At 43.0% G+C, this 26,760-nt stretch overlaps 1 protein-coding gene across 1 annotated transcript in view; it reads right to left on the reverse strand.

Moving 5' to 3' along the window:
* CSMD1 (CUB and Sushi multiple domains 1) overlaps positions 1-26,760 on the reverse strand; it is a 1,609,724-nt gene that overhangs the window by 164,918 nt on the left and 1,418,046 nt on the right. The window contains exons 32-37 of the mRNA XM_033104535.1: positions 26,360-26,473; positions 24,685-24,780; positions 16,940-17,143; positions 15,940-16,064; positions 15,474-15,570; positions 10,636-10,740 (exon numbers count right to left, since the gene is read on the reverse strand). Coding sequence (XP_032960426.1) covers positions 10,636-10,740; positions 15,474-15,570; positions 15,940-16,064; positions 16,940-17,143; positions 24,685-24,780; positions 26,360-26,473 — 741 coding nt within the window. The remainder of the gene's footprint in view (positions 1-10,635; positions 10,741-15,473; positions 15,571-15,939; positions 16,065-16,939; positions 17,144-24,684; positions 24,781-26,359; positions 26,474-26,760) is intronic.

The following is a 26,760-nucleotide window of genomic DNA, read 5'->3' on the forward strand; positions in this document are numbered from 1 at the left end:
AGATCATGTGGCATCGTAACAGGCACCACTGGCCATGAGCCCGCCGGCTGAGCAGCCCTGGGCTGGGCGCTGTCTGGGGCCAGCAGGCACGGGGCTATCTCTGAGCTTTCCTAACTCCTTACATGGCTGCGCTTAAAAAGCATAAAACACCACATGCTTTAAGTGGCAATATTTTTTTATTCCTAGCACAGAATTTCAAGCCATTTGGGGCTTTTCATAGATGATAAAATTGCTAGTTACGAAAAAAAAAAAGTACAAATAAGCACTTAGGTCTTTAAGTTGTTTTATTGGTATAAGTCTAATTTATGTCTATCTTTTTAACTTTAGAATATAGATCCCAGCTATATTTAAATTTCACCCACTTTTTCCTATCACAGATTGGCAAGATGACCTACCATATATCACTTAATTTTTTTTTTATTTGACCCTGAAAAAATGTACTTAAAATAGTCTTGGTATAAAACTTCTAACTACAATTAGGAATACTGAAAATCTAGTTTATGGTGCTACTTCAGCATCTGGGAATATTTCAAGTACACACCAGACACGACAGAGACCAGAGAACATCAATAACCCCAAAATGCTCAAAATGAACAGAAAAAATATTTTCAAATTGAAAGAAATATGGTAAGTAATTCAAAATTAAATTCAGTTACTAAGTGCCCTTTCCTTTCCACATAATGACTTTTTATTTATGTACTATATGTGTCTATTACATGCTGATTTATGCATTTATTGCATATAAATTTAGTTTCATTTTCTCCTTCTTTGAATTCCATGTGTAAATCCAATTCATCCGGTGAAAAAGAGTAACTTGCATTTGTATCTGTACTTGCAGGAATTATAATAAAATTGCAGCATAAATGAAAAGCATACAAAAATCATTTTCATCAGTGTTTGATACGGTAAAGACACAGGAAGCAGTCACATGCAGACGCTGGCATTTGAGATGCAGGCAGTAACATTTCCTCCCTTCTTTTTCTACTGTCACTACATACCCAGGACAACACTACGATATTTGGTATTTGTAGCAACATGTCCTAGTAATATCACTTACACACACACAAACACACACAGAGAAATTAAGTTACAAAGTGGAGAAACAATTCATACAATGATCTTCAAATATTCCTTGAACTACTGAACTATCCTGGACCAGAGCCCCAGTGTTTTCCAAACACTGTGTTTGTCCCCCAAAGATGCAAAGATCTGCCTGCAACCCCAAGAGTGATTCAAGGGGCACTGAGAGTGGATTTGGATCGTGAGTAGGGGATTTTTTCTTTCGGGGCTAGAAAACCATGACTCTGGCACAGGACAGATCCAGACACAGCCGGGCTTGCAGTGCAGCCAGATTAAAGCACTGCAGAGCCATCTCCTGTGCTTAAAGGAGCGGGAAAAGCATTTCAGAGAAAGATCAACCATGTCCACTGCGGGCCCAAAATACAAATACCACAGAGCAGGCCCGGCAGTGCCAGAAATACTAGCAACTTAGCAAAGCTACAGGAATGGGACTTAGCAAAGCTATAGGAACTTAGAAGACCAAACAAACAGTGAACTTTCTGACTATTAGGGACAGCATGAGGTGTGCTGAAGAACTTGGGGTGAAAGGAAAGGATGAGCCCAGTTATTTGCATTTAATAATTATGCTCATCAAAACGTGAAACCACGAGGACGTGCCGAGAACAGGCAGGGTGGTGTACGACACTGAATATGAACTGGACAGAAGGGCCGTGCACGTCCGTGAGTGTGTACATCATTCTTTAAAGAGTCTGAAAAGAGCGTGTTCTTTACCATATCCTCCTTTTGGGCGGAGTTTTAGAAGAATGGTGTTTCAGCAGAGGAAATATTTCATGTTGTTAAATCTCACTGGCAGTATCACAAAAGTGACAGACAAAATTTTAAAACTACTTAATGAAAAGGTATTCATTTAGATACACAAATAGACATGTGGAAAGATACATACACATATAAGAACTGTTCTACAGACTTCCTAAAATACAATTATAAAACACAATCCTCCGATAGGTAAATTCAAAATTAATTTTTCAGAAGCAGTGACACCTCAGAGAGTAATGCTCACATTGGAAGCATGTTTTTTTTTTCTTTTTTTAATTTATAGAAAGGATTTCTCATTTTTTCTAAGCATAACATACTTATCATCCACACCATAAATGGTAAGACAGCAAATGCTGTAAGTGATATTTCTTTAAAAGAGGGGTTCACAACCCCCCCGATTCTGCATCATGAGCTGTCCTGATCACAGGGGAAGACAATAAGAAGGTAATCACTGTGCACTCTAAGGGATTTGACCTACTGCTCTGAAGAAACAAGAAAACAGGGAGAAACACTTCATGTATCATGGCGTCTAGTCGGTATTATCCACAGAAGTATATTCTGATTGTTTCAAATGTAAAACTTGAGACATGTAGAAATGTGCTAATTTATAAAATTGTGATTCAGTTTAGAAGGTAGCACAAAAAGTTTTTTTCTCCATGCACCTAGCCTTTGGAAGTCGTAAAACCAAGTTAGTAAAAAGACCAGTGTCCTAATTGAACAAATGCATAGTGTAATGGCTTTGCCTACCACTGACTGTCAAATGTGAAAGTTATGAATGATGAAAAACAATTTACCCCATTGGGTCTCGGAAATTCACTGTAGCCATTATTGTAAAGCCATTAAGCAAAATTCAGAGAAGGGTTTGCTTAAATCTCCAAAACGAAATGATTTCGAAGCATGTAATAAACATGCAATTTTGGTCAAATGTTTACAGCAGGATAAATGAGACCTTTGGAGACACAGCTGACCTGACTTTGAGCACTTTTTCTCAACTTAGCAATGTCTTCATTTTGACTGGCATTGGCTACGGTTTTCAAACTTCATAATTAAAAAACAAAACAAAACAAAAAACAATCTGTCATTCTGACTGGAGAGCTCAAAACAATACTGAAGATAATAACCAAAGGGAGAGGGAAGCAGACCTGAGACCTGATGGAGAGAGTAATGGAGCTGGATTACAGGCAGGAGCAGATGCGGGAGAACAAACATGGAGATACGTGAGCATTCAGCGCATAGGTAGGTCATCGCGACACTACAGAAACTATATAGGGCAGCCCTTAGTTTTGTAAAGGAAAAAAATCGTTGAGCACTTTGTTTAGTGTACTTAATTAAATAATAATGATTCCTTTGTATAAAACTAGTAGGTAAAAATCTTTATATGCATGTAGGTGTGATACACCCTAAGACAGAAGTGTTGTTGATAATCTCTGCAAACCCATAAATCAGAAGTTGCATTAAAAGTCAATGTGTCGGAAACCAGGTGAATAAAGAAGTCACAACTTCATGTAGGGAGATGTCACAGGACGTTGACAGTAGATGAAATATATGACAGATGTCATGATCAGAAAGATAAAAACATACACGTGTCACCCTGTACACTCAGACTTTTCTACTACAGGGCTCAATGAATCAACATGTCTTCATGGCAGCAAATAACATTTCCAGAGAGAAGTCCTTTAATTAATAAAATAGTATCCTAAGAATAGAAACTACTTTTTTATTCATTGTCTGAGATGTTGAGCATACACGCACAGCTGAAACATTTTTTTCTTATTTGTAAACTGCTGGCAGGTTCAGTGCACATAATAAATGCGATTTCTATTCCTGCTATAGTTAAACCTTATACTTCAACGTGGCCTCAATTACACAAAAATAAATCCAATAGCACATGCATTTCTTGTCATTTCCAGGGTTTCTGAGTAAAAGACTCGTATGTTTAAAACGATGACAATGGCAATAATTTATAAAGTCTTCTCAGACTGTTTAATTTATGTATCAGATAGACCAAGGGGAATAATTATCAAATAAAAGACGGACATTTAATGTGTGGCCGTATGTACACATGTAAATGCTTAACACACATGCTTTTACATTCATATCTCTAAGAACTAGCAGAGTCTTACGAAAGATAATTTTTTTAGAAATCCAGGGATCATATGCATCTATAGAAAACAAAGATCAAAAACCGCTCACATTAAAATAGTAAATTATATAAGTTTTCATTTAAACTGAAGCATCAAAAACAAGATTTGATCACAGATTTATCCTTATCTCTTTAAAGTATTATTTCCCTAATTGGAAATTATCACCTAATAATTAAATCATCTGAAACCAAACACATTAAGTCAACACAATTTATTGAGTCCTGTAGCAAGATTAAAGAAAGATGGTGATGGAAGAAGGTTAATATTTTCTATGATCCCAAAGAACTAACAATCTAATTGTGCTTAAAGGATATAAAGAATAAACTAATAATACAAAGAGAAAAGGTGTTATAATTGAAGCACATGGATAATAAACGCTAACAAAAACAGGTCAAAGAGAGGAGTGGGGCTGACACACAGAGGGTGCAGGCCGCATGGAACTGGAGGGTCTGGGGAAGGCCAGCGGAGAAGAGAAGGGGGGGCACTTAGTGAAAGTGACAGTTTGAAGTCTGACCCAGGGAAACGGCTTTGGGAAGACAATGGGCCATACCCCTGTTGGCACGTCCTGTAGACACACCAAGGTCAGGAGGTTACAGGAGGTTGAGTCACCGGAGGATTTTTAGCAGGAGGATGAAGGTTCCGATCAGAGTCATTTGGGGGGAAATTTGAATGTGGCATTGTGTTAACGAGGGCAGAGACAGAAAGACCAGTGGAAAGTTATGGCCAGAGTTCGTGAGAAGGACGAGATTTAGGGGACTAGATACTTACAAATGAAATACAAATGGGGGACCTGATGAGAGGGTTAGAAAGGTTTTCTTGCTAAGTGCGTATCTGTTATACGTATTGCGTGATCATGGTAAACTGGGATGAAAGCCCTGTAGGAAGGCAAGTTTTCGCTGATTACACAGGGCAGGAAGAATCCACAGCTCTGACGAGGAAGGTGGAGAGAGCCCAGTAGCATGGAGAGTGGGAAATAGCCCTGTCTCACTTCCCCTTCTAAACTGCATCATGTTTTCACACCCAAAATTTTCCTCACCATCCACTTCAATTCATACCCCTGTTTTTAGAGCCTTGATCCAAAGTCTAATAGGACTGAGGTTCTTAGAAGTGATGAGTTGGTGGCTGGCTAGTCACTTCTTATGCTACTTCTAGCATCTTTATTCCCTAATTTACTTACCATGAAAAATTTGCAAGACTGGCTATCAACCAGAGAATGCCTTCAAGTTTTAACAACCAAGAGATGAATCTGACAGAATAACATCATGACTTTTAAGCTAGCAAGGTGATCCTGAAACCATAGGTATAATTAAAAAGAGAATAATCGTAATTTTCAAGTGACCATAACTTGTTAATAAAGTAATAGGCTTTTGCACGTGGGACTGTATTGAAACATGTTTTTTATAAGGACAAATACTCTAGATTTACCCATTGTTGGTCGCAGAGAGTTTATATGTGTATAGATAATGCCAGTTTAATATCTATATATACTTTCCATACAATTTTTCTACATTTAGGCTGAGAAACCCACTGTGACCCAACAGTTTTGCTATTCCATAACACTCATAGGCTAGCATCACCGAAACAATTTCAATATTTAATAAAAGTAAATGCCCTCAAACATTAATGACATATAGAACACCATATAGCACAGCATTGTAAGTAAATCTGGTCCCTCACCATGCTCAGAAATATGCAGATTCACACAGCACTCCAGAACAAATATTTCAATCAGGTTTTACCACAGTTTATGCTCATCGCAATGGTCAATGATAAATTTAGAAACGCACTATAAAATGGTTGGGACAACATGTGCAACAGATGTTGAGGTAAGAAAATCAATGCCCTCCACATTGAGGGGGAAAGAAGGAGTTAAAAATACCTACATGACTTTCACTAGCAAACCTTATTCACTCCACAATTTTAAATGTTTTAATCATAAAATCACAGTAAATATCAAACGCTAAGCCTGGAAGAAAACAGAGCAATCGGCCTCCAGTATGAGCTCAGCACAGAGTTACATGCAGCAGCCTAGTCCTTGGGGAGGGGCAGGAGTTAGAGGGAGATCACCTCTTCTGAAAAGGTGTTTAGGGTGACCAAAGCTGATGGTGGAGAGCTAACACTGAGAAAAAGCCCTCAAACTAAGCACGTAGCAGGACAGCTTCCCAGTAGAAGAATCTGAAGCACTGAAAGTAACCATAGCAACAGAGGACTCAAACCCAGCTCACTGGCTGGAGGGACCAGACTCTACAGCCTAGTGGAGGATGATTCCCAGGCACGGACACTTGTGAGCAGCAGGAGTGTTGTTCCCAGGCATCATCATTAACAGCAGTCTCTACAGTTCTACTCATGGTGTCCAGCTTCAATAAAAAAGACACACCCGAAAGCAAGCAAAACAACCCTCTGCCAGACTCAGAGCACACTCGTATAATGGAAATGTTAAACAGAGATATTAAAATAACTATGAGAAATATGCTAAAGTATCTAGCAGGAAAGCCAGCATGCATGAAGAGAGGGAATAATTATTGTGAAGAGACAGTAATTATAAGAAAGAGTCAAATGGAAATATCAGAGACAAAGCTTTATTTTAATGAGCTCATTAGTAGACTTGACACTGGGGTATTCTGAGGAAAGAATCAGCAAATTTGAAGAAAGGTTAATAGCAATTACACAAACTGGAACACAAAGAGAAACTAGTGAATAAAACAGAACTGAGTAAACAGGAATTATGAAATAATATCAACTGGTCTAACAGACGTGTAATTGGAGTCCCAGAAGAAGCAGGAAGAAATGGGGCAAAAGGAATATTTGGGATGATAATGGCCAAGGATTTTTCATAATGAATAATAGATATCAAACTATTGACCTAAGAATGTTAGAATACCCCAAGCAGGGTGAATAATAAGTGTGTGTGTGCACATGTGTATGTGTACACACACGTATACACACACGTATACATACACGTATACACACACGTGCACACACATATGCACGTATACACACACCTAGACACATCCTACTCCACCTGATGAAATACAAGATTAAAAAAAAAAAAACAAAACAAAAAACTTATAGGAAGTCAGAGAACAGGATCACATACATACAGACAAAAAAAAATGCAGCTGACTTCTCATCATAAACTAAGAAATGCGAAGATAATGCAGTGACATCGTCAATATATTGAAAATAGAAACTTTCAACCCATACTTCTATGCCCAGCAAATATATCTTCAGAAAATGAAGGTGAAATGATGACTTCTTCAGAGAAACAAAGCTGAGAGAATTCATCGTCAGCAGATCGACATGACAAAACATGGTAAAGGAAGTTCTTTGGACAGGAAAAGTTTAGACAGAAAGTTGTATCCACCCAAAGAAATAAAAAGCTGTAAATATGGAAACATAAAGGTAAATATAAAATACTTTTCCTTATATTTGATCACTTGAAAATAATATTGACTATTGTAAAGCAAAAATAGTAAAAATATTCTGTGGGATTTATAACATGTAAAAAACAAAATGTAAAACAATAATAGCAAAAAAAGATGAAAAGAATAAATTAGAAATATATGCTTGTAAGGTTCTGAGACTATACATAAAGTGACATCAATGGAAGGTAAGCTGTGCTACATTAAAGATGAATATTTTAAACTTTAGGGAAATGTTTAAAATTTTAAGTTTTATCCAATGATGCCAGCGTGGAATTACACTGGAGCAATAATACGACTCCATTAAACCAAAGCTGGCAGGAAAGAGGTAAAAAATTGAACAAAGTAAAAATAGAAACAATTTAACAGAGCCCATATGTTTAATCTGATTAGCTTTCTTTCCACCAAATCCTACTGAAATCAATGAAATCTTGACTACTGATATATATATATGATAAGTTGTATGTGATATATCCTAAATATTGTAAGAATATCATTTTATATATGTAAGTATATGTATCAATAAATATGCTACATATATTCACAAATGATACATAAAGTAGTTTTTCATGTCCAGTTCAAGGACAGTCACTGCGAACTGCTCCTCAGAGTGGGTCCCATGTCACACACCTTTAGTTCAGATTTCATATTTTCCAGGATAAATCAATAGCATCATTATATGTTTAAATACATAGAATCTAAAGTTCCCTGGTATTTTGTTCTTTTGTTTGGCTGTTTTTCTAAAGAAAAGAGCCCCAGAGTAAGAGTGACATTTGTGTCCTTTCTGCTATATAATTTGTCACATTTCCAATCAAGTCAAATGCTGCCAAAGAAGGGTAGATGTCCGCACGGATACAGTAAGCATTCGAAGAGTTGGCCTCCTGGTCTTGTCCCTGGATTATATAAATTCACAGAAAACCTACCTCACACATATCGGGTTGGACCCCCTAGAATCACTTTGCTATCATTAATGTTTTACAAACCTCCCTTAGAATAGGAGGGTCTGCTGTTTGCACAGAAACCCTCCAGTGTGCCTTTGCGGTGGGCTGTTCGTGACAGGCCCTGCCTCCAGTTCCATATGAGAAAACTGGGAGTCAGCGGAAGGAAGCAGGTGTGGCCTCCCTGTCAGAGCTCAGGTGTTGGGGCCTGACCCGCTGGCTCTCCAGCAGACTCACAGGCTCTGGAACCTTCTCCAGGCACTCAAGCACTGGGACACCTGGTCGTTGCCAGTGAACCCAGCCTGGTGGGTACACGCTCAGGTACGTGCTCAGGAACTGGACACCACTCGTCCAGTCCGCCTGTGTCTCTGTGCAGGCTGTCCATCACCTGCAGGGGGACCTACATCTGGGCAGACTGACAACGCTCCGCAGCCTGTGTTTTCTCCTTTACAAACTGAGCACACCTGAGAAGTGGTGTCCTCCTGAGGACGGATGAGGGACCGTGCCGAGCGGGACAGGGCGACATGGCAGGGGGTGCCTGCTGGCTGTTGTCTGCATTATTTCATGGACGCAAATTTGAGCGGCAAAGCGGACTTTAGATACTGGCTGACTGGCACTCATACTTTGAGGCAGATGCAAAACTATGTCAACAGGTGAAAAATATTAGACCATCTTTTGGCAGCTTACTTCCACAGTCCTCATACTGTTTGGTATCGACTTTAATAAGATCACTTCTACATACACTTTATATAATCCGTATTTTAAGATCTGGCACAAAGAATTACATCAGAGAAATGACTGTCTCTAAATGCACGGCAGGGAAGGGATGCATGGACCATCAGAATGGTGTTAGCCTCCAAAACAATCTCTCAAAACATGGTAACAACTGAAAACGCAGCATTATGTTCATCCCAATAAAAAACATGCATTAAAAATTAAACAACACCTTAAATTCTTGAATAAGAGTCACATCGGTGAGATGTATCTTAATCTGTCTCTTTTAGTGGATGGAGTACATTGGCTGGGAATGAAGTAGAATGTAGATAATTACATTTTAGAGCTCTAAATACATGGGTCATTGTACACAGTATTAATTGTAGACTAATTATTTTACTAGCATCTCTTTCCATAGTGAGTGAAAAGCCAAAAGACACAAGATAACTTTGAGAGGAAAAGATATGAACATTTATCGATTCTAACACTGCTAAAAATATTAGTGAATTTATTACCACTCTCATAAATAAGGTTTATAGTTTCCTATCCACAGATGTTCACAAAATGTATCAAAGGAGCAGAGTTTTTCCAGACAGATTCTACATAAATAACATCCACAGTATCATTTTACACTGTCAACAAAGTAGTCCTATTCAAATCAATTGGAATAAACTTGCATACGAATGCTTGCAAATAAGTAGGGAGATTTGGCTGGAATGGAAAACAGCCCTGTGGTTCCAGCCTGGTTCAGAATATTTATCATCAGCTGGAAATCTGGCCTTTCAAACACATGCATACATTTACATCTCAGCACATTGTTTATCTCCATTGGAAAGATCACTTATTAAAGCTTATCCACGTATTTGCTTATTTGCAACTGCTTATTAAAGGAGATGGATATCAACATTAAGCATTTTTAGTGCTTGAAAACATGTCCTAAAATAAACCTCACTCTCATTGGAAATTCTCATTTCACTTTTACACGGTTTACCTGCATAATCAAACACCAAAGAAGATTTGTGAATTTGACCTTTGTCATCCATTTATCAGACTATTAACTCAGTCTCACATCCAGTTTTAAAAGGTTAGCGGCTCCCTCATGATACCTTCCTCCAATTAAAATGAAATATACATAAACACAGACAGTGAAGGGGCTGCTTCGTGCTGGTCCTCATTCTAACAGCCTTCAGACTAGAAACTGAAAGTGCGGATGACCATAATCTATTTGGAAATTATGACTGTCTATGGTTTTTCGATGCTAATATGAGTACTTGCTACCACAAGAAAACTAGGAGTATTACAAATGGTTCCTTCCTATGCATTTTAACACAAACAACCTGAATTTATAGCAGTTGTTTTATCTCATCATCCCAGATACTAATTTCTTCATTTCCCCCTTACTTTGTCTTTCATAATAGATATTTCAGAGAGAGAGATTCTGTATAACCCCATTTCGTGCAACTTTTAAACACAGTTGTAGAATCAGATTTCACTGTGTAACAAGGGGGTGGATTTATTTTTCCTTTAAGGAAAGTCCCGGACATAACAGTGAGAGTCCGACGCAGAAACAGCTGACCTTACTTTTGTACTCCAGGTGGAAACCGGCTGCGGCCACACTGATGTCTGACTGGAAATGCAGGTAGAGCTGGTTGGATGTGCTGTTCAGCAGGGCAGGCACTGTGGTCCCTGAGGAAGGTGCAGACCGAGGGTTAGCATCACAGAGCATGCCCGCTCCTGAATACAGAGCAGGTGGGACACGGGCTCAGGGTTAGCATCACAGGGCATCCCCGCTCCTGAATGTAGAGCAGGTGGGACACGGGCTCAGGGTTAGCATCACAGAGCATGCCCGCTCCTGAATGTAGAGCAGGTGGGACACAGGCTCAGGGTTAGCATCACAGAGCAAGCCCGCTCATGAATGTAGAGCAGGTGGGACACGGGCTCAGGGTTAGCATCACAGAGCATGCCCGCTCCTGAATACAGAGCAGGTGGGACACGGGCTCAGGGTTAGCATCACAGGGCATCCCCGCTCCTGAATGTAGAGCAGGTGGGACACGGGCTCAGGGTTAGCATCACAGAGCATCCCCGCTCCTGAATACAGAGCAGGTGGGACACGGGCTCAGACTGGCTACCTCCACAGCCTGTCAGATGCCACACATTCCGTCTGATCCTTACACTTTGAATCCCTCTCTCTTTCTAGGAACAGGAAAAGCATACATGTTTTCTCTGCTATCCTCAAGCAGATGTGACGTGTTTCTAGCACATCAGTGGAAGAACACAAATTCTTATCCTTTACTGTGTTTGGTTTTTCACACGGCTTCCTCTGAACAGTGTAACCACTTGCCTTTTTTTGGAACAAAGAAGAGACAAACCTAAACATGCAAGTCTGTGTAGATTTGATCCAATATATTATTCATAAGACGTTGCTTTTGACTAGGTATATTCTTTTCTATTCCTGTGTGATTCATACTGAATAACGTTCCCGCTGAGATATGGGAGTGATTTCCACTAAACATGTGTGAAAAGAATATATAGTCTTATTTTATATAATCCTTCTTTGGCTTCAGCTGTTCTAGCCTGCTTAATAGTAAGCGACAAATCAGGACACACACAGAGGGACGGGAGAAGAGTGACAGAGCAGCTGTCACAGTGGAAGGTGCCGAGCTAAAGACAAACGTTCATCTCTCAGAATTTAAGACATTTGGGTGGAATGCATTAGCCTGTGACAATGAGTAGCAAGTTTACACCCCCTTTTCCTGAAGCATGTGTGCTCGGTACTTACTGTATTGTACTCAAATCACAGTCGAAATACGTAAACCCGTACTAGATGCCAAGGAAACACCCACTGAGTCCAATCATCATGTGCAGGCAGGTGACTAGAACACACTACACTGAAGATAACACTAATGTGTGAAGAAATAAATGTGAAAGTAACAAAACAAGGACATAAGTTGGTAATTGTCTGAGACAGATGGACATTATTGAAAAGATAAGATCTCCTATCACTCTTCACTCTCTGCTTAAACTATTCCATCCCCTCTAACAGCTTCAGGCAAACCGATGACTCCAGGCGAGGACTCGAGGTGTGTGTCACATGGCTCCGTGGTCCTGCGACGTGTGCACAGCTGGATCTGGCCGACCTCCCGTGTCCCCGTGACCACACGTGTCCTCCCGTCAGAGTCTCCTCCCTCCCCGTGACCATGCGGCCCAGCAGTCTGCGTCGGGCCCTAGCGAGGCAGCCCCCTGTCCCCTCTCGGTGGCCCTCCCGCCACCTCCCTGCCGTCACCACCGGTTCTGGGAAACAGGACCTGCGTGGCAATCTGCTCACGTGTCTTCTGAACCCACGGGGGCCTTCCTCCCATTCGTCCTCTCTATTCAGGAGTCAGACAGCTCTTTGGAAACATGGACATAAGACTGTCATGTTCCAATTCTGACAGATTCCTGATTATCTTAGGAGGAATTGCAGCCTCTTGTTTGGCCTAAGGTCCCTGCATGATCCAGCCGCTGCCTACATCTCCAGAGAGTTCTCACCACTCTCTTTTCCACAACTCATTTTTCCTGTTCTAGGTGTTCCCATAATCACAGTCCTGCAATGTTCTTTTTCTTCTTCTCTGATCCATTTTGGTATTTTCATACCTCCTCATTCAAAACTCTCCTCTCACTCCGCAGACTAAGCCACTCACTTGTTCATTCAGTAAATATGGGTTTACCAGCCCAAGACTACTAACTAACTAATCACCTCTCAGTTGTTTTCTGACTTGGTACAAAGCAGAGCTTTTGCTGTTCAGACACAGCCAAAGCCAGAGCCGCCAAGTAACTTAAGGGCAGATGTATTAATACAAAGCGTGGGACCAAGAGCTTTATCAGCCCCTGCTCTGCCCCACTGCCGACACCACTTCTGGCTCCAGCCTAGACTAGTGGAACGGCCTCCACCTGATCTGCAAAATCCTATTTTCATTCTTGCTGTGCAGTCCTTATTCTGCACACAAAACGGTAATTTTACAAATGTACAATGCCTGTCAATTTTATTTCTACACAAGGGTGGAAAGTATGCACTGTAGTAAAATTTTCAGTCAGCTTCAATGTACTGTGGAAACTCGTCCCACAGAGCTGGGGACACTCAGCCTCCACTGTTCCCGGGACGCCTCCCCTGCGCAGGACGGTAGGACGGGTTACTTCACACGTGCTCACTCCCCACACTCACGCGGCCTCTGACAGATGTCCTTGACCTTCGTGCTCGTCTGGCTACCACTTCCTTTCTGAGGACCTGCCACCCCCACGTGCTGTTCCCAGGAATCCAGTGACTACTTAGGTTCCTGGAGAGACCCGGGCTGGGGGAGCTTGCTCCCCGCCCTTCCTGCGGGTCATGCCCTCCTCCCCAACACCAAGCCTTCGCCACCCCCTCTGCTGTCCAGAGCTGAAGGATTGGGAAGAGCACAGGTAGGAGGGGCTGACGCTCGCGTGTGGACGCCCACGCGATGCTTCTAGGCCCGTGCAAAGGCCGGGCCCTGCCCCAAATGAGACCGGGGAAAACAGCAGTGGAGTGGGATGCAAACCACACCCCAATAAAATATCCTGCCTCAAATGCAAATGTTTTTACTGTTTCCACTCGGAATGTGCATTAAGGAGGCCTCCCTGACCCGGGGCCAGCATGCAGAGTCTCTCAGAGACTCTGTCTGGGTTTCCAAGGTTCACCACCAGTCTGAGCACGCACCTTAACTAGTGACATTGGCATCATGGGCCAGGCAGCATCCAAACCGTCAGCGGACTGTGTCGGAAGAGGAACAGCGAGAAATGCAGGAAAGAAAACACCACGTCCATTCCTTACTGGGGGGTGTGTGTGTGTGTGTGTGTGTGTGTGTGTGTGTGTGTGTGTAAGATATTCTGGAAGTTGGATCCTCTGACAGATGTGGGGTCTGTGCTTTCATCCATATTCCCTGGCTGCCAAAGGGAAGGTTGGCTCTGGGGTGGGGTCTTTCCAGGCCTGAACCATTAGAGCACAATTCACAAGGACAGAGTGTGTGCAGAATGACAGACACTTAAAAAATGTTTGCAGATCTGATCCCTTTGTTTATGACCTTGGATAAATAGATAGATATGGATTCTTTTTAATTGAGCAATTGTGGCACGGGGTGCTGTAAACCCATCTGCACTGGTCGGCAGAACGGAGACAAAACCACAAGGAACAGAGGACATGGAGAGACTGCACTCCATCCCCAAGAGTCTGCTCTCAGACACTCATATTTGCTTTCCCTTAATACTGATTGTCAGCTACAAATTGGCAAGAATTTTGCTCTATTTTATTCATTTATAATTTATAAAATGCCTCCTTCCAAAAATGATTTTAAATGGCTTAAATATAAGTCCTACATACATACAGCTGTCCAAATGGAAAAAAATCAAAACACTGAGTTAATTCAGAAGTCAGCCAATCGTTTTCCTGAGATACATACTTCTAAAAACTTGTAGATTTACTCGTTTGCATTCTGCAAGGAAAGCTTTCTCTTTCATTCGTGTTGTTCACGCATGTGTCTGTTTGTATTAGTATGGATTCATACAAAATAGTTCATTGTGCATATTTTTTTCCTGCCAAAGCCTTGGAGCCAGCATTTCTCCAAGAAGATTTGGTTCCTTTCAGGGGAGAGTGGTATTTAGAGTGGTCCCTAGAGACCCAGAATGAGTCCTAGGGAGGTTCATTGCTCCTGTGGCACTGCTGTTTCACACCTCTCAAAGGACAGAGGCAGACAGTACATTGTGTGTGCACACACACTCACGCGCACGCACTGTCTTACACTTTATCTATGTCTACAGTTACACACGCTGACAGGAGCTCACACCAGCGTCTCTAACACACACTCAGCACTGCCAGGCCCACGCCGGCCTTTCTCACCACCGTCTTTCTCACTCCCTTCCATGCCTCTGAGAAGCCTGCTTCACATTACCCTCCACATTCACTGTGTCCTTGGTGCCGACGTGTGTTCCCACCCTTCCAACTGTACCGGCCACCACCCTGTTCCAGCTGCCTTGGTTGGTCCTAACTGTGCCAACCCCCTCCAACGGGTATATGGGAGGAGAGTCGGCCAATACAGAATCTTAAAATTCATTCCATCCTGCCCAAACTGAACGCCCACCGTGAAGACTTCCTGCTGTGCCCACAGGCACCCAATGGCCCAGGCTGCACGGCTGCGGGCGTGTGACCGCCGGCGGCAGCCACAGTCACATCGCCTCTCGCTCTCTAGGGACAGTGCTGGCCTCTCCCCTCTGGTGGGTGCCTTCGGTCTAAGACTGGGCCGCGAGGGGAACAATTGTGCAAATGGGAGGGTTTGGGAGGGAAACGTGTCTATGGAACATTCTGCTGTGGTTTGTGTGGTTAGCGTCTGATGGCCTGACTCACAAAGGCAAGGGGACAGGTGGCATCTGACCTGAGAAACTCCCCAGTCGGGGGGCCATCCTGTCTCCGCCGTCGTAAATCTCCAGGGAGTCCCAGTTCTGCTCGGTGGCGAAGCTGATGACCTGAATCTACCAAAGGAGAATATCACGTTAGTGTCAGTTTCTGGTTTAAACACTTAGCCTACTCACATGAGGCTGGCATGAACTTACATACGCAGGTCAGAGGAGGGCAAAACCAAGAAAAATAAACCACGGAAAGGGTAGCCGACAATTTCTGCAAATGGCACTTGTAGTAGATTTTATTCTAAAAATATTTATTTTAATTTCAAATCTAGAAACGTGATTAGCAACACTTCAGAGAAATTGTCAGAAAAGAGAAACAGGGTATGGTTTATGCATTTAAAATAAACAATACAAAAAAAGGAAAAGAAAGAAAGAAAACAAACTGTGGACCTGGTTGACTCCCGTTTGTCTGCAGCGCCAGCTTGAAGGGCTCACCTGAATTCCTGATCCCTCCGTCACGATGATTTTCCAGATACAGTTTAAGTTGTTACCATATGGTTCCGGGTACCCAGGGGACAAAATTGTCCCTCTCCGCTGAGTGAAATTGCCACTGCAGGGGACTGAAAGACAAAACCAAATTTGGTGAAAATAAAGAACCGTGAAGGACAACAGTGATTTGGTGCTCAGCGTTCTTTTACTGTGTGATCAGATAGGAAGAGAAATTTAACACAGACTATGATATTTTAAATGGCGTTTTTTAGCCAAGGTCAAATGTAGCCTGTTCTCTTTTCAATGAACAATACCACGGATTATTATTTATGAGGCTGCTAAGTTATGATCTTGTGTCTACAAAGAACTCTCTTCAATGCTCTGAGAAGGCACTGCACGTAACAATGGAGTCCGGCGGGCATCTGTTTAGGATAAGTTATCGACTCCAGTTTGAGGAGATGTTTAGAGTCCTCTCCCATGTGCAGACCTGTAACTAACCCCAAATGATATTAATGGGGTTTGTGAGCAAATCCAGACAAGGAGATACTTCAAACGCACAAAGGAATTCAAGTGTGAACTGTGATGGCAGTAGACGTTTGTACACAAATGAAGAAACTATCGCTGGCACTGTTGTCATTCAGGCTGCATTAACCTGTCACATTTCCAACCCCCATCAGGACACATTTATTAAAGGGGCTTTACACAAATAATACAGCAGATCAACATTAGAATGATTTCACCCCAAACGACATTATGTTGTACCAGGATGGCTTGGAAGTTGATGGCAATAAGGACTAAGGAAAAGATGTTTCCTACTTGTTCATCTGATCAGTTTTCATGAAATACAGTAGTTTTTAGGGTCTGGTGCTGCTCAACGGTTTCTGACACAGTAGGTCGCTCTGTGAGTTGGTCAGGAGTTGATCTGCTCATGCAGACAGCACGGAAGCACTGGATGCAGCACTTCACTGCGGCGTGCAGGGGACCACGCCCTTCGGGCTCCACTTACCCACACAGCTAGGGATCGTGTCATTCCACTGCGCTAGAGCATTTGGCACCGACTGACAGCGGACAGCGGTGGAACCTTGCAGGAGGTATCCCGGGTTACACTCAAATCGCACAATCGAACCTGCTGAGAACTCAGAACCAATTCTCCTTCCATATCTGGGCTCGGGGACAGAGCTGCACTGGGTATCGCTGGTACGCGGGACAGCTGGAGGTAAAACACACAGCACAGACATCGGTATGTGCAGCTGGAAAGGTGTAAGATGAAGCCAGTTTACGTTACTACTAGAAGTCAAGACTGCCTTCCACAGTCTACGAGGGGATGGCTGGGGGAACACCTTCACATCTCCATTTCACCCCCACTCTCTCATGTCAGACATGGAAACCTTGGCTGAAGGAGAATTAGTATGCTTGAGGACTGAGTGACACTCATGCAATTGAATGAAGCACTCACCTCACTGTGCTGGTGGTAATGAGATCACTAAGAACCACTCATCATCAAGGATTTAGAGAGAAAGGTCTAGTGAGAAAGGCAGCTATATAAAGATAATTTATAATATGGCCATTGTGATTTAAGAACAAAACGAAAACCAGGAGTGCCACCTGACCCAGCCACTCCACTTCTGGGTACTCATCCACAGTAACTGAAAGCAGGCTCTCACAGAGATCTCTGCACCCCCATATCCATTGCAGCATCATTCACAACAGCCAAGTTATGCCAACAACCTAGGAGTCCGTCAGTGCACGCATGGATAAAGAATATAGTGTATACTTCAAATGGAGTATTGCTCAGCCTTAAAAAGGAAGGAGATCTTGCGATTTGCAACAACTTGGTGGCCCTGGAGGACATTACCTGAGTGGAAGCCAGTCACAGGGGGACAAACAGTCACAGGGGGACAAACAGTCACAGGGGGACAAATACTGCACGACTGCACTTATACGAAGCAACTAACACAGTCAAACGTACAGACTAGTGGGTGGAATGGTGGCTGACAGTGGAAACGGGTTACTCTTCCGTGAGTGCAAAGGATAAGCTTGTTAACTGTTAACAGTGATTCAAATAATGTAACACGAGGGGCTACATCTTCTGTTATCACAAGAAAATAAGCGCTATGGGAAAACACACACTGAAGTCTCTACATGGAAACACCTGCGGGGAGTCAGATGGGAGAGGCAGTTTGGAAGTCACTGCTGGAAGCAGCCCTGGCAATAAAACCCAGCTGATGGTCTCATTCCCGGAGGTCATCCCACGGGACCAGCAATTCTGGAGGGGTGATGGGAGCAGAGAACAGAACGGGGCTGGGGAAGAGAGCCCACCGCCCGTGTGGCCACCGACGTTTCAGGAGAAGATGTACATTTCAAGGAAACATGTCTAATATTATAATGGTAAGCTTGGGAATGACAAGAAAGGATTACGCAGCAAAGAGCAACGTAAATACAATCATCCAGCTTGGGAGGGGCACAGGGAGCAGCTGGGACACCTGCCACCTGGAGCTGCATGGCCCTGTGGCCCCGGCAGCGGGGCCGTGCTGTCTTCCTGACGACCACACGGTCTTCGCGACCACTGTGAGCTCACGCCGGACCACAAGCAATATCGGGCACCCTGAATAAGGCACACTGAGAGAAGGACCAGAGGTCCCCTCTCCCGGTTCACGGGAGCGATCGCCTTTACTGATTACAGCTGTAGCCGACTCTGCCACCTCCTACCTGCAGGTACAAAGGAGGACGTTCAACAACACCGTGACCCCAGCATCACCGAATCCAGTGTGATACCACACCTCCCCAGACCAGCCCCTCCAGAACCCCTGCTGAGACACCCCAGGCTCCTCACGCTGTGAGGTCCTCACTGAGGCAGCCAGTAAAACCCACGCTGCGTGACTGCGAGTCTTCTGTGGTCGCTGCATGGAGAGTGGTGGCAGGTGAGCCTCACGGCAACGTGGGGCACGACAGACCTACCTCGGCTGCACGTCAGAGTTTACCAGCCGTGAGAGGGTTGTCTGTTTATCAAACAGGGTTTGGGGTACAGTTTGAAAAACACTTCAGTTGGCAAACAGCTCTGTCACACCAAACCGTCTCCTTGAGAGTCAGACCCACAAGGTATGCAGTTTGGAATTAGCAAAATGTGTTTTTGTCCTCTGCAGTAAAAATCGGTCTGTGTTTACAGCTTCTGGGTCCAGCTGCTCTCAGTCCTGTATTTCTTCAGTCAAGAGCGCAACCCTCCAGAGAGTGTGTTTATAGACCTGTTTTCCTTAAAAATAATCCTGTTGTCTTCACACTGCTTTTCCTAACACACTGCATCGTGCTGTAAATTAAACCTGGACTATCACAGACACCATTTAAGTAACTTCTGGTAAGGAAGAGCTTCAACGAGAATGAAAGTCAGATTACTTTGATTAAACTACATTTCCACTCAGTGTTGAAATATTTTCTCTCAGAAGGCAAAAGTTAATAAGATTGTATATCATCTGATAACTACAGTTTAAAAAATTAATGATACATCAGAATTACTTTTTTCTATAACTAAAAGCAGAATGCAGAAAACTATAACATTCTATTCTAAGAAAATATTGCTCATAACTTATATTTTGCGTATTTGTATGTCTGGGTATTTTGTTACAGCTGAACCGTAGCGTGAGAGCAGCAAATAAATGAATGATACCCATGGCAGCTTTCACAATCAATTCTCAAGGATTTGTTAAAAAAATGGAGAAATGTCTCAAATGGTAATTTTTCTACTTGTCGTGATGACTTAGAAAGAATACACTATTTGTGCCAAAGGTGTCACTGTCACTCCAGGTTCCCACGGCTGAGGAGAAACACACCACCAAGGATCATGTGGACACATGTCACAATTAAACCTTTTTTCATCAACTTCATATTGTCTGTTCTCAAGATAAATTGCAATAAATGAATAACAGCTACATTTGGATGAAAACTGTGGAGGACATTTTCAGAGGAAGAAGTCTGCAAAGAGAGAAGACTGATTTTGCGTATCTGAGCATGGGACAGAGGAAAGCTATGAAGCAAGACCTCAAACCTCCAAGTAATGTCTGGGGCAAATCACAGAATGTTCAGCAACTTTTCTTCCCAACCCGTGCCCTTTGCCTAATGTGCCACATCACAGAGAAGGTCCATTCTCGGCAGGAATTATTTTCTGGCTCTGTGCAGATGGATCACACAGCCGTGCAAACTGACACCAGCCCAGTGCCCACTGACCAAGGAGCGAGGCCCCGGGAGCAGGCGCTGTGCAGGCCTGGGGACGGCGCTGGTTCAGAGGCTGGGCTTTGCGTCCCAGGAATGGCTGGTTCTGGGGATGTGCACACAGCGGGCAGGGACTGGGGGAGACACGGGGGACAGAATTGCCCGCCACACCTCATGAGCGCAGGTGCTCTAAGCCCAGGTATGTGCGTGCACCTCTTGTAGAATCGCTGTAGTAAAAGCAACAAGAGTAATTACAGCAAACTCCATCTGAATGCAGGGGGGGAGCCTGCAGTAGTTAAGCGAGGTAGGGTTTCCTGTTTCATTTAGTGACTGGAGCACATTTTCTATTTCTCCATATTCTGTCCAAGGCACTGAAAATGTGATTTGAGCAGCCAGTATTACTCAGTGAAGTCAAATGCAGATCACCCAGTTACGGACGCATCTTCGTGCCCAGTCTCCTTCTTAAATGTACGCATCGTATAAGCTCTTCATACAAAAGGTGAGTTTCTTAGACGTGGAAACCAAGTCAGCCTAATGACATATGCCATTGAAAGGGGATGAGGCTAGGGGAAAACCAACCCAAACACATCTTTACATGCCTGGGAAGGGCTGTAGGCAAAGAAAACCTGAGTGTCAATTCTCCCGGCTCTGTTTATTTTATGTGTGCATTTTAATACTAAGGAGAGTGAGTCTTGCCGACAGGAAGATCCTGGTAGAGGCTCATGAGTCTGGGAGCCTGGCCAGCCAGAAGTGTGGGCGGCAGGAGGCTGTTTCAGGTGAGGCAGGGAGGTGAGGTTCTGGTTAGGAGCTGAAGACACAGCAAACTTGACTTGGAAAGACAGAGATGCGGCCAGTCGTAAGGAAACTTGCATATAAAAACATGGCTTCCTTTTCCCCTTGAAATATTCAGTAAGCCCTATGTGGTTTACTAGTTTTGATGTGAGTGAATTATCGAGAAGGAACTAAAAGGGATACTGAATTCTACATTGCACTCACACACAAAATGAGACTATATGTGGACACAGACACATATAAGAATATAAGATATAAGAATATAACAAATATAAGAAAGTTAAAACCAGTAGTATATTGATGAGCTGCTGTCAAGCACCAGGTAGGTAGAGAGAGGGGGGCAGAGGACGTCCGCGTTTTAACTCCCCTGCCACGGATCCGCACGTGCCCACAGCAAGCAGGAAGAGGGAAGAAAATTTGCTCTGTCTTAGTGGTCTCTGTGGCCACATGAACTGGGTCTTGTGTGGGTTCCTGTATCGCCAAGTTGATTCTGGTATTAAAAGGTGTGTATTTTCTGCCCTCCCACCACTCCGAGTCTCTAAATGAAATGTAACTACTTCATCGGCTACAATCAAAGGTCTATTCAGTACTGGAAGAAATAGACCGTGCTAAGAAATAGTAGGTGAGTCTCCACAAGGCGGGTTTCTGAGGACTGTGTGAGTTTTGGTTTTTGCGTTGACCTAAGGACGCACTGATTGCAGGTGCACGGTGCTTCCTGTGGAACGGCAAGGGCCACTGAAACCTGTACAACCAAATTAGTGATGGCAGGTCCTGCCGGTCTCTAGGGCCAGGGGCTCAGAAAGTGGACGGAAGGCTATGGGCACCCTGTGTGAATATTCGAGGATTCCTGAGAGCTCAGGGAGGGTGGGGAAACCCTCCCATTGGATGTCTGACAAGAAGTCTCAAAAGCCGTTGGAATGTGCTCATATTTAAAAGGAAGCGCTGCATTCCTCTTATGTCTTCTGGGAAGTCCGTTTGTGCAGGAAAAAGGTTATGGTGCACCAGCACTGTGGTGTTAGGAGGATTACAGAGACTCACACTTCAGCAGGAGAGTAGTTAGGTGTTTTTTTTTTCTTCTCTTTTGTTGTTTTTAGAAGTTAGGTTTTTTCATGTTAGGTTCGCACCATATTTTTCACTTCTGGACTCCATTTGACTGTCACATAGCTGAGGTGAGTGGTACGCTTGGCTTAGGAGAGCTTGTGCCTGAGCCATACGTGTAAAAGGTGACCAGCTGTCACTGACACACTTTGGCAACCTAAGATGTCCTCTCAGTGTCCATCCATATTACCCTCGGCACGTAAGTAGTGTCCTGTGCGTTATGTCACTCCATCCCCTCAGAGATGAAATGTTTCTGGGGCGTATTTATTAAATCACACCAAACAGCCAATCAGAGTTCCTCCCAGGTGCTGAGTCATCACGGTAAATCAATACTCAAAAGCTATATAAAGCATTACATTGTGAGGGGTCACCCCCATTAGCCTTCCTTGGGGTCTCTGTGCATCCTAACTCACCCTCTTTCCCCTTCACACTGTTCAAATGTACCCTTCTACTCCCAAGTCATGTGGAAAGCAAAGAAACAAACAAAAACAAGCAGAGACGTGAGTGAATGAGTGAAAAAGGACACGTTGTTTAAAAGCCTCTGTACCTGCATTTCTTCACTAGATCGGAAAGACCCAGCGCCCTCATTACCAACGTGCCTACCCTATTCGCCAGGATGACATGGAGGGGCGGGCGCAGAGGGGGGAGACGTGACCTTGGCACACCGGGGTCTTGTGCCGGTTTTCTGCATCCTGACACCACTACACGTATTACTTACTGACGTCTCTAGCAGCTCTTTATAACAGAAGTGTCTGCTAACAAGGGTTAGACGTCCTTGGACTAGGGAAGTCCTAAAGTCCTTGTGCAACTTTAAGCTTCAGTAACAGGAAGAACCAAGCTGCAGTGGTACACGAGAGCACCATTCAGGACGTTTTCTATAAAATGGAGTGCAAATGGTTTCCAGGCTTCCACACAAACACTGTCTTTCAGAAGGCTCTGTTCAATTTCACTTTTCTGAGGAATTGAAAACTTTCCCAGGTGCTCTTGAGTGGTTAATAAATCACATTCATGGCCCTGGATCTTGAACAGCAAAGGGTTTGGCTTTGATACAAAGACATCAATTTTTGCATCGACTCACTGTAGGAACAGAGCAAGGAAAGGGGGTCTGACACATTTTAATGATAATATGTCCCTTGAAACAGGGAACACGATTTTAAAAATCATGACTTCTGAGGACACCATTGAAAAGAGGATAGACCTGGGGTCGTTGGACTCGGGTGTTTTATCTGATGATCAGCTTGATAGTCTCATCTTTATCAAAACACCAAAGGAGCCTCCTGTCAGGGCGGACAATGCCAGTAACTTGCATTTTTCCAGGATGAAAACGTACTGGGCCAAGTGATCCAGTCTCTGTATGAGCCACAGCACCACAGTTTTGTAAATCTGCTTCTGCAAAAATTGATACAGAATTTATCTTAAGAAAATTAGGAGTGGGTAAGGTAGGCTGCCTAAACTGGGACCCTCCAATAAAGACTGTTTTAAAAATACTGCTTTAATTATGTACCTTTTAACAGAAGGCACAACTTAGAACAGCGTAGCTAATTTTAATTCACTAGCACCGTCATTCAAGCAATTGCTACTTAAACGGGACTGGAGATCTGTTTCCTCCTCCTGCCTGTCACACGTCATCCGCACTCTCCCATTACTTTCTATTTCATCTCTTTGCCGAACACGGCAGGGTGTTTAGTGGATTTTACAGTGTGAGGTTACTAGACATAGAAATGGTACGACAGACTGATGTTCTCCTTAACTTCCTAAAAACCATGATGTGGTCTGGTGTTTTCTGGAGCAGAAGGTGTGAAAGGCAAGACACTATAGCTAGACGTGAGCACCCTCTACTCCTGAGGAAGGTGCTTACGAGCAGCCTATATCCTCTCAGCCTCAAGCAAAGCTGAGACCCAGCAAAGGGAACCAACGACTGCTTCTTGTTCCGCGCACACAGTTGATGTCCGGACGGGATCATCTCCTTTGCGCCTCGGTCTGTAGGGTGGCCACACTGGAGCCAAAGCCTCACCTCTGAGCTTCTGAAAGTGCCCTTCAGGCCCATGCAATGAATATGCAAAATAAAGGGGAACTGTAAATAGGGAAAAAATCCTCATTTTACAGAAACTTTGAGTCATCTCCAACACTTTGAAGAAGCTCCAAATTCAAAATAAATATGTGTCAAAATGCCAAAAGCGAACAGAACGCAAACAAATAAAACAGGTATTCAGAGAGACGGATACATGGATGATATTTTAGGTTTGGTTAAATTGTGTTTTCCATGAGTTTTTGCAATAAGGTTTGGAATGTATAATTTATATTACATGCCTTTCATCAAAACAGTTACTAAAATCTAAACTGTTATGAAGTATTTTACTTAATTATATAAAATATTACATATTTGAAAACATTTTGCAAAATGTGCAGTGCTCTGCAAAAGTAATTCGATCAGTGTTTGTTTCCTGCATATGTCAGATAAATGAAGTATTATGGTATCTCTGTAGCAGGAATATATTTAAGTGTCAAACTAAAAATTTTAAAACTTTTATTAAATAATTTTATAAATACTATACGAATACACTCAGTTTCTTAAATATCAAACACTGCAGCTCAAATGCTTTCAGTGCGTTAACTGCAAATGGAGGTCTGTGGGGTGTACGAGGCCGTGATACTCACCTTGGTAAACGAAGTGGAAGCCCCGGGCAGACCCACCGCTCTTCGCGCTGAATCGTAGCAGAATTTGATTTGCAGTTGCCAAGGGCAGGGTTTCACCTGGGGATGGAAAAAGAGGGTACATGGGACCCACAGAACACACACCACTGTGGCAGACAGTGATATTTTGAAAATGATTACTTACTTGGAATTTCCCAGGTAATTTTTGAATTTGTATAAAACTTTGCTTGGCTGTTTAGGACCCAAACACACCGGTTCCATAAAACTTTTAAAACTCTGTTGTTGCCTATACTTTCTTTTAAAACTATACTTTAATCATCATCTCATTTATGCTTCTTTTGAAGAAAGCAGTGATAACAGGCCTATTAACCAATAATGGGGAAACATCTAAGAGCTGGGTGGATCACTGACTCAGAATTAACTTTATTTGATACTTAGTGGCTAATTACTTTACTTAAAATTAAGAAAATGTCTCTGAATCCAAAGCTGATTTACTAATAAAAAGAAATACTTTAGGAAAAAACCTGTGAAACATACTTTTCACCTTTTCAAGTACAGGAGGTTCTCTCTCAGGTACTGACAGGGGTGTGGTGATGGAGGTGACTTTGTCAGGATGCGGGCATATTTAAATGCGCAGCATCTGATGCATTTCTAGACATCCCATCACTGGACGTTGGTAGGAAATAAGACAAGGTTTAGGACCTTTGCTTAAAAGTAGTGCAAGACTGGAAATAGCCAGACCGTCCCCGATTGGCCAAAGCCGGTGACGCCCAGAGATGACGTCACTGTGCTGGGCACCACAGACGAGGGCTCTGTCACCAGGGAAGGCGACACATCAGTCGTGCTGCACCCGTCCACGCGGACACCACTCAGGGCTAATGACATGCTGTGTATATATGTATGATAGGAAAAGCCCTCTGCATGTCACTGTAGTGACAATATGGGACAAAAAAACGAGTGGCAAAATGACAGCCCATGTTTTCTGAAGTCCAAAATATGTTTGAATGTATGCGTGTGAGCATATGCATTGTATGTACGTGTGTGAGTGTATGCACTGAATGTACACATGTGAGGATATGCATAGTATACACATGTTAGCATATGCACATGTGAGCATATGCACTGTATACACACGTGTGAGCAGATGCACTTTGTGCATGGGTGAGTGTATGCAATGCATGCGTGTGTGAGCATATGTAGTGTGTACACATGTGTGAGTTTATACACTGCATACACGTGTGAGTGTATGTCATGTATATACCTGTGTGACCGTATGCCCTGTATACACATTGGCTGTAGTGTTCTCTACACATACATATTTAAAGGCTTGAAATAATTTAGACCAAAATGGTAAAAGTGTTTATGTCCAGAAAGACACAATACATACCACAGAAAATAAAATACACAGAGTTGTTATTCCTTTTGTTCTGATATTTCCCTTTGTTTACTGAGATGGATGCTATATTTTTCATAATCTTAGTGAGTGAAATGTTAAAAGCAAGTGTTTTAATATATGGGATAAGAGTACATTTGACATTTTCTATCAAAGATAAGATTTCACTAAACAAATGAGCACATTCCAAGATTATTAAATTTCTCCTACACCCCTGTCCCCGCCACACACAAAAGACAAGTTTGAAATTAATAACCCTGGTTGCCTAATTCTTTGGAAGTTTACCTGAGTGAGACCCAGAGAGCGAGCTGAGAAGTCTGGTCTGTGGGTGTGTCCCATCAAACAATTCTGCTAAATCGTTCAGGGCCGTCTGAAAATAGGCAAACTGTCCAAACACCACTGTAAAATAAAGGGGGTGGGTTGGCATGGTACACTTAAACAAAGAAATGGAAATTTTGGTGTTCTAACGTGTTTCCCTGAAAATAAGACATGCCCTGAAAATAAGCCCCAGTTAAGATTGCCAGCCAGATGGATGTATTTAGTATGTTATGACGATGTTCCAGAAGAAGATGACATGACTGTATTTGAATAAATGTAGATTGTTGTACACGAAAAAACAAGACATCCCCTGAAAATATGCCCTAATGCATCTTTTGGAACAAAAATTAATATGAGACCTGGTCTTA

This window comes from Rhinolophus ferrumequinum, chromosome 4 (assembly GCF_004115265.2).
Source record: "Rhinolophus ferrumequinum isolate MPI-CBG mRhiFer1 chromosome 4, mRhiFer1_v1.p, whole genome shotgun sequence".
Taxonomy (NCBI): Eukaryota; Metazoa; Chordata; class Mammalia; order Chiroptera; family Rhinolophidae; genus Rhinolophus; species Rhinolophus ferrumequinum.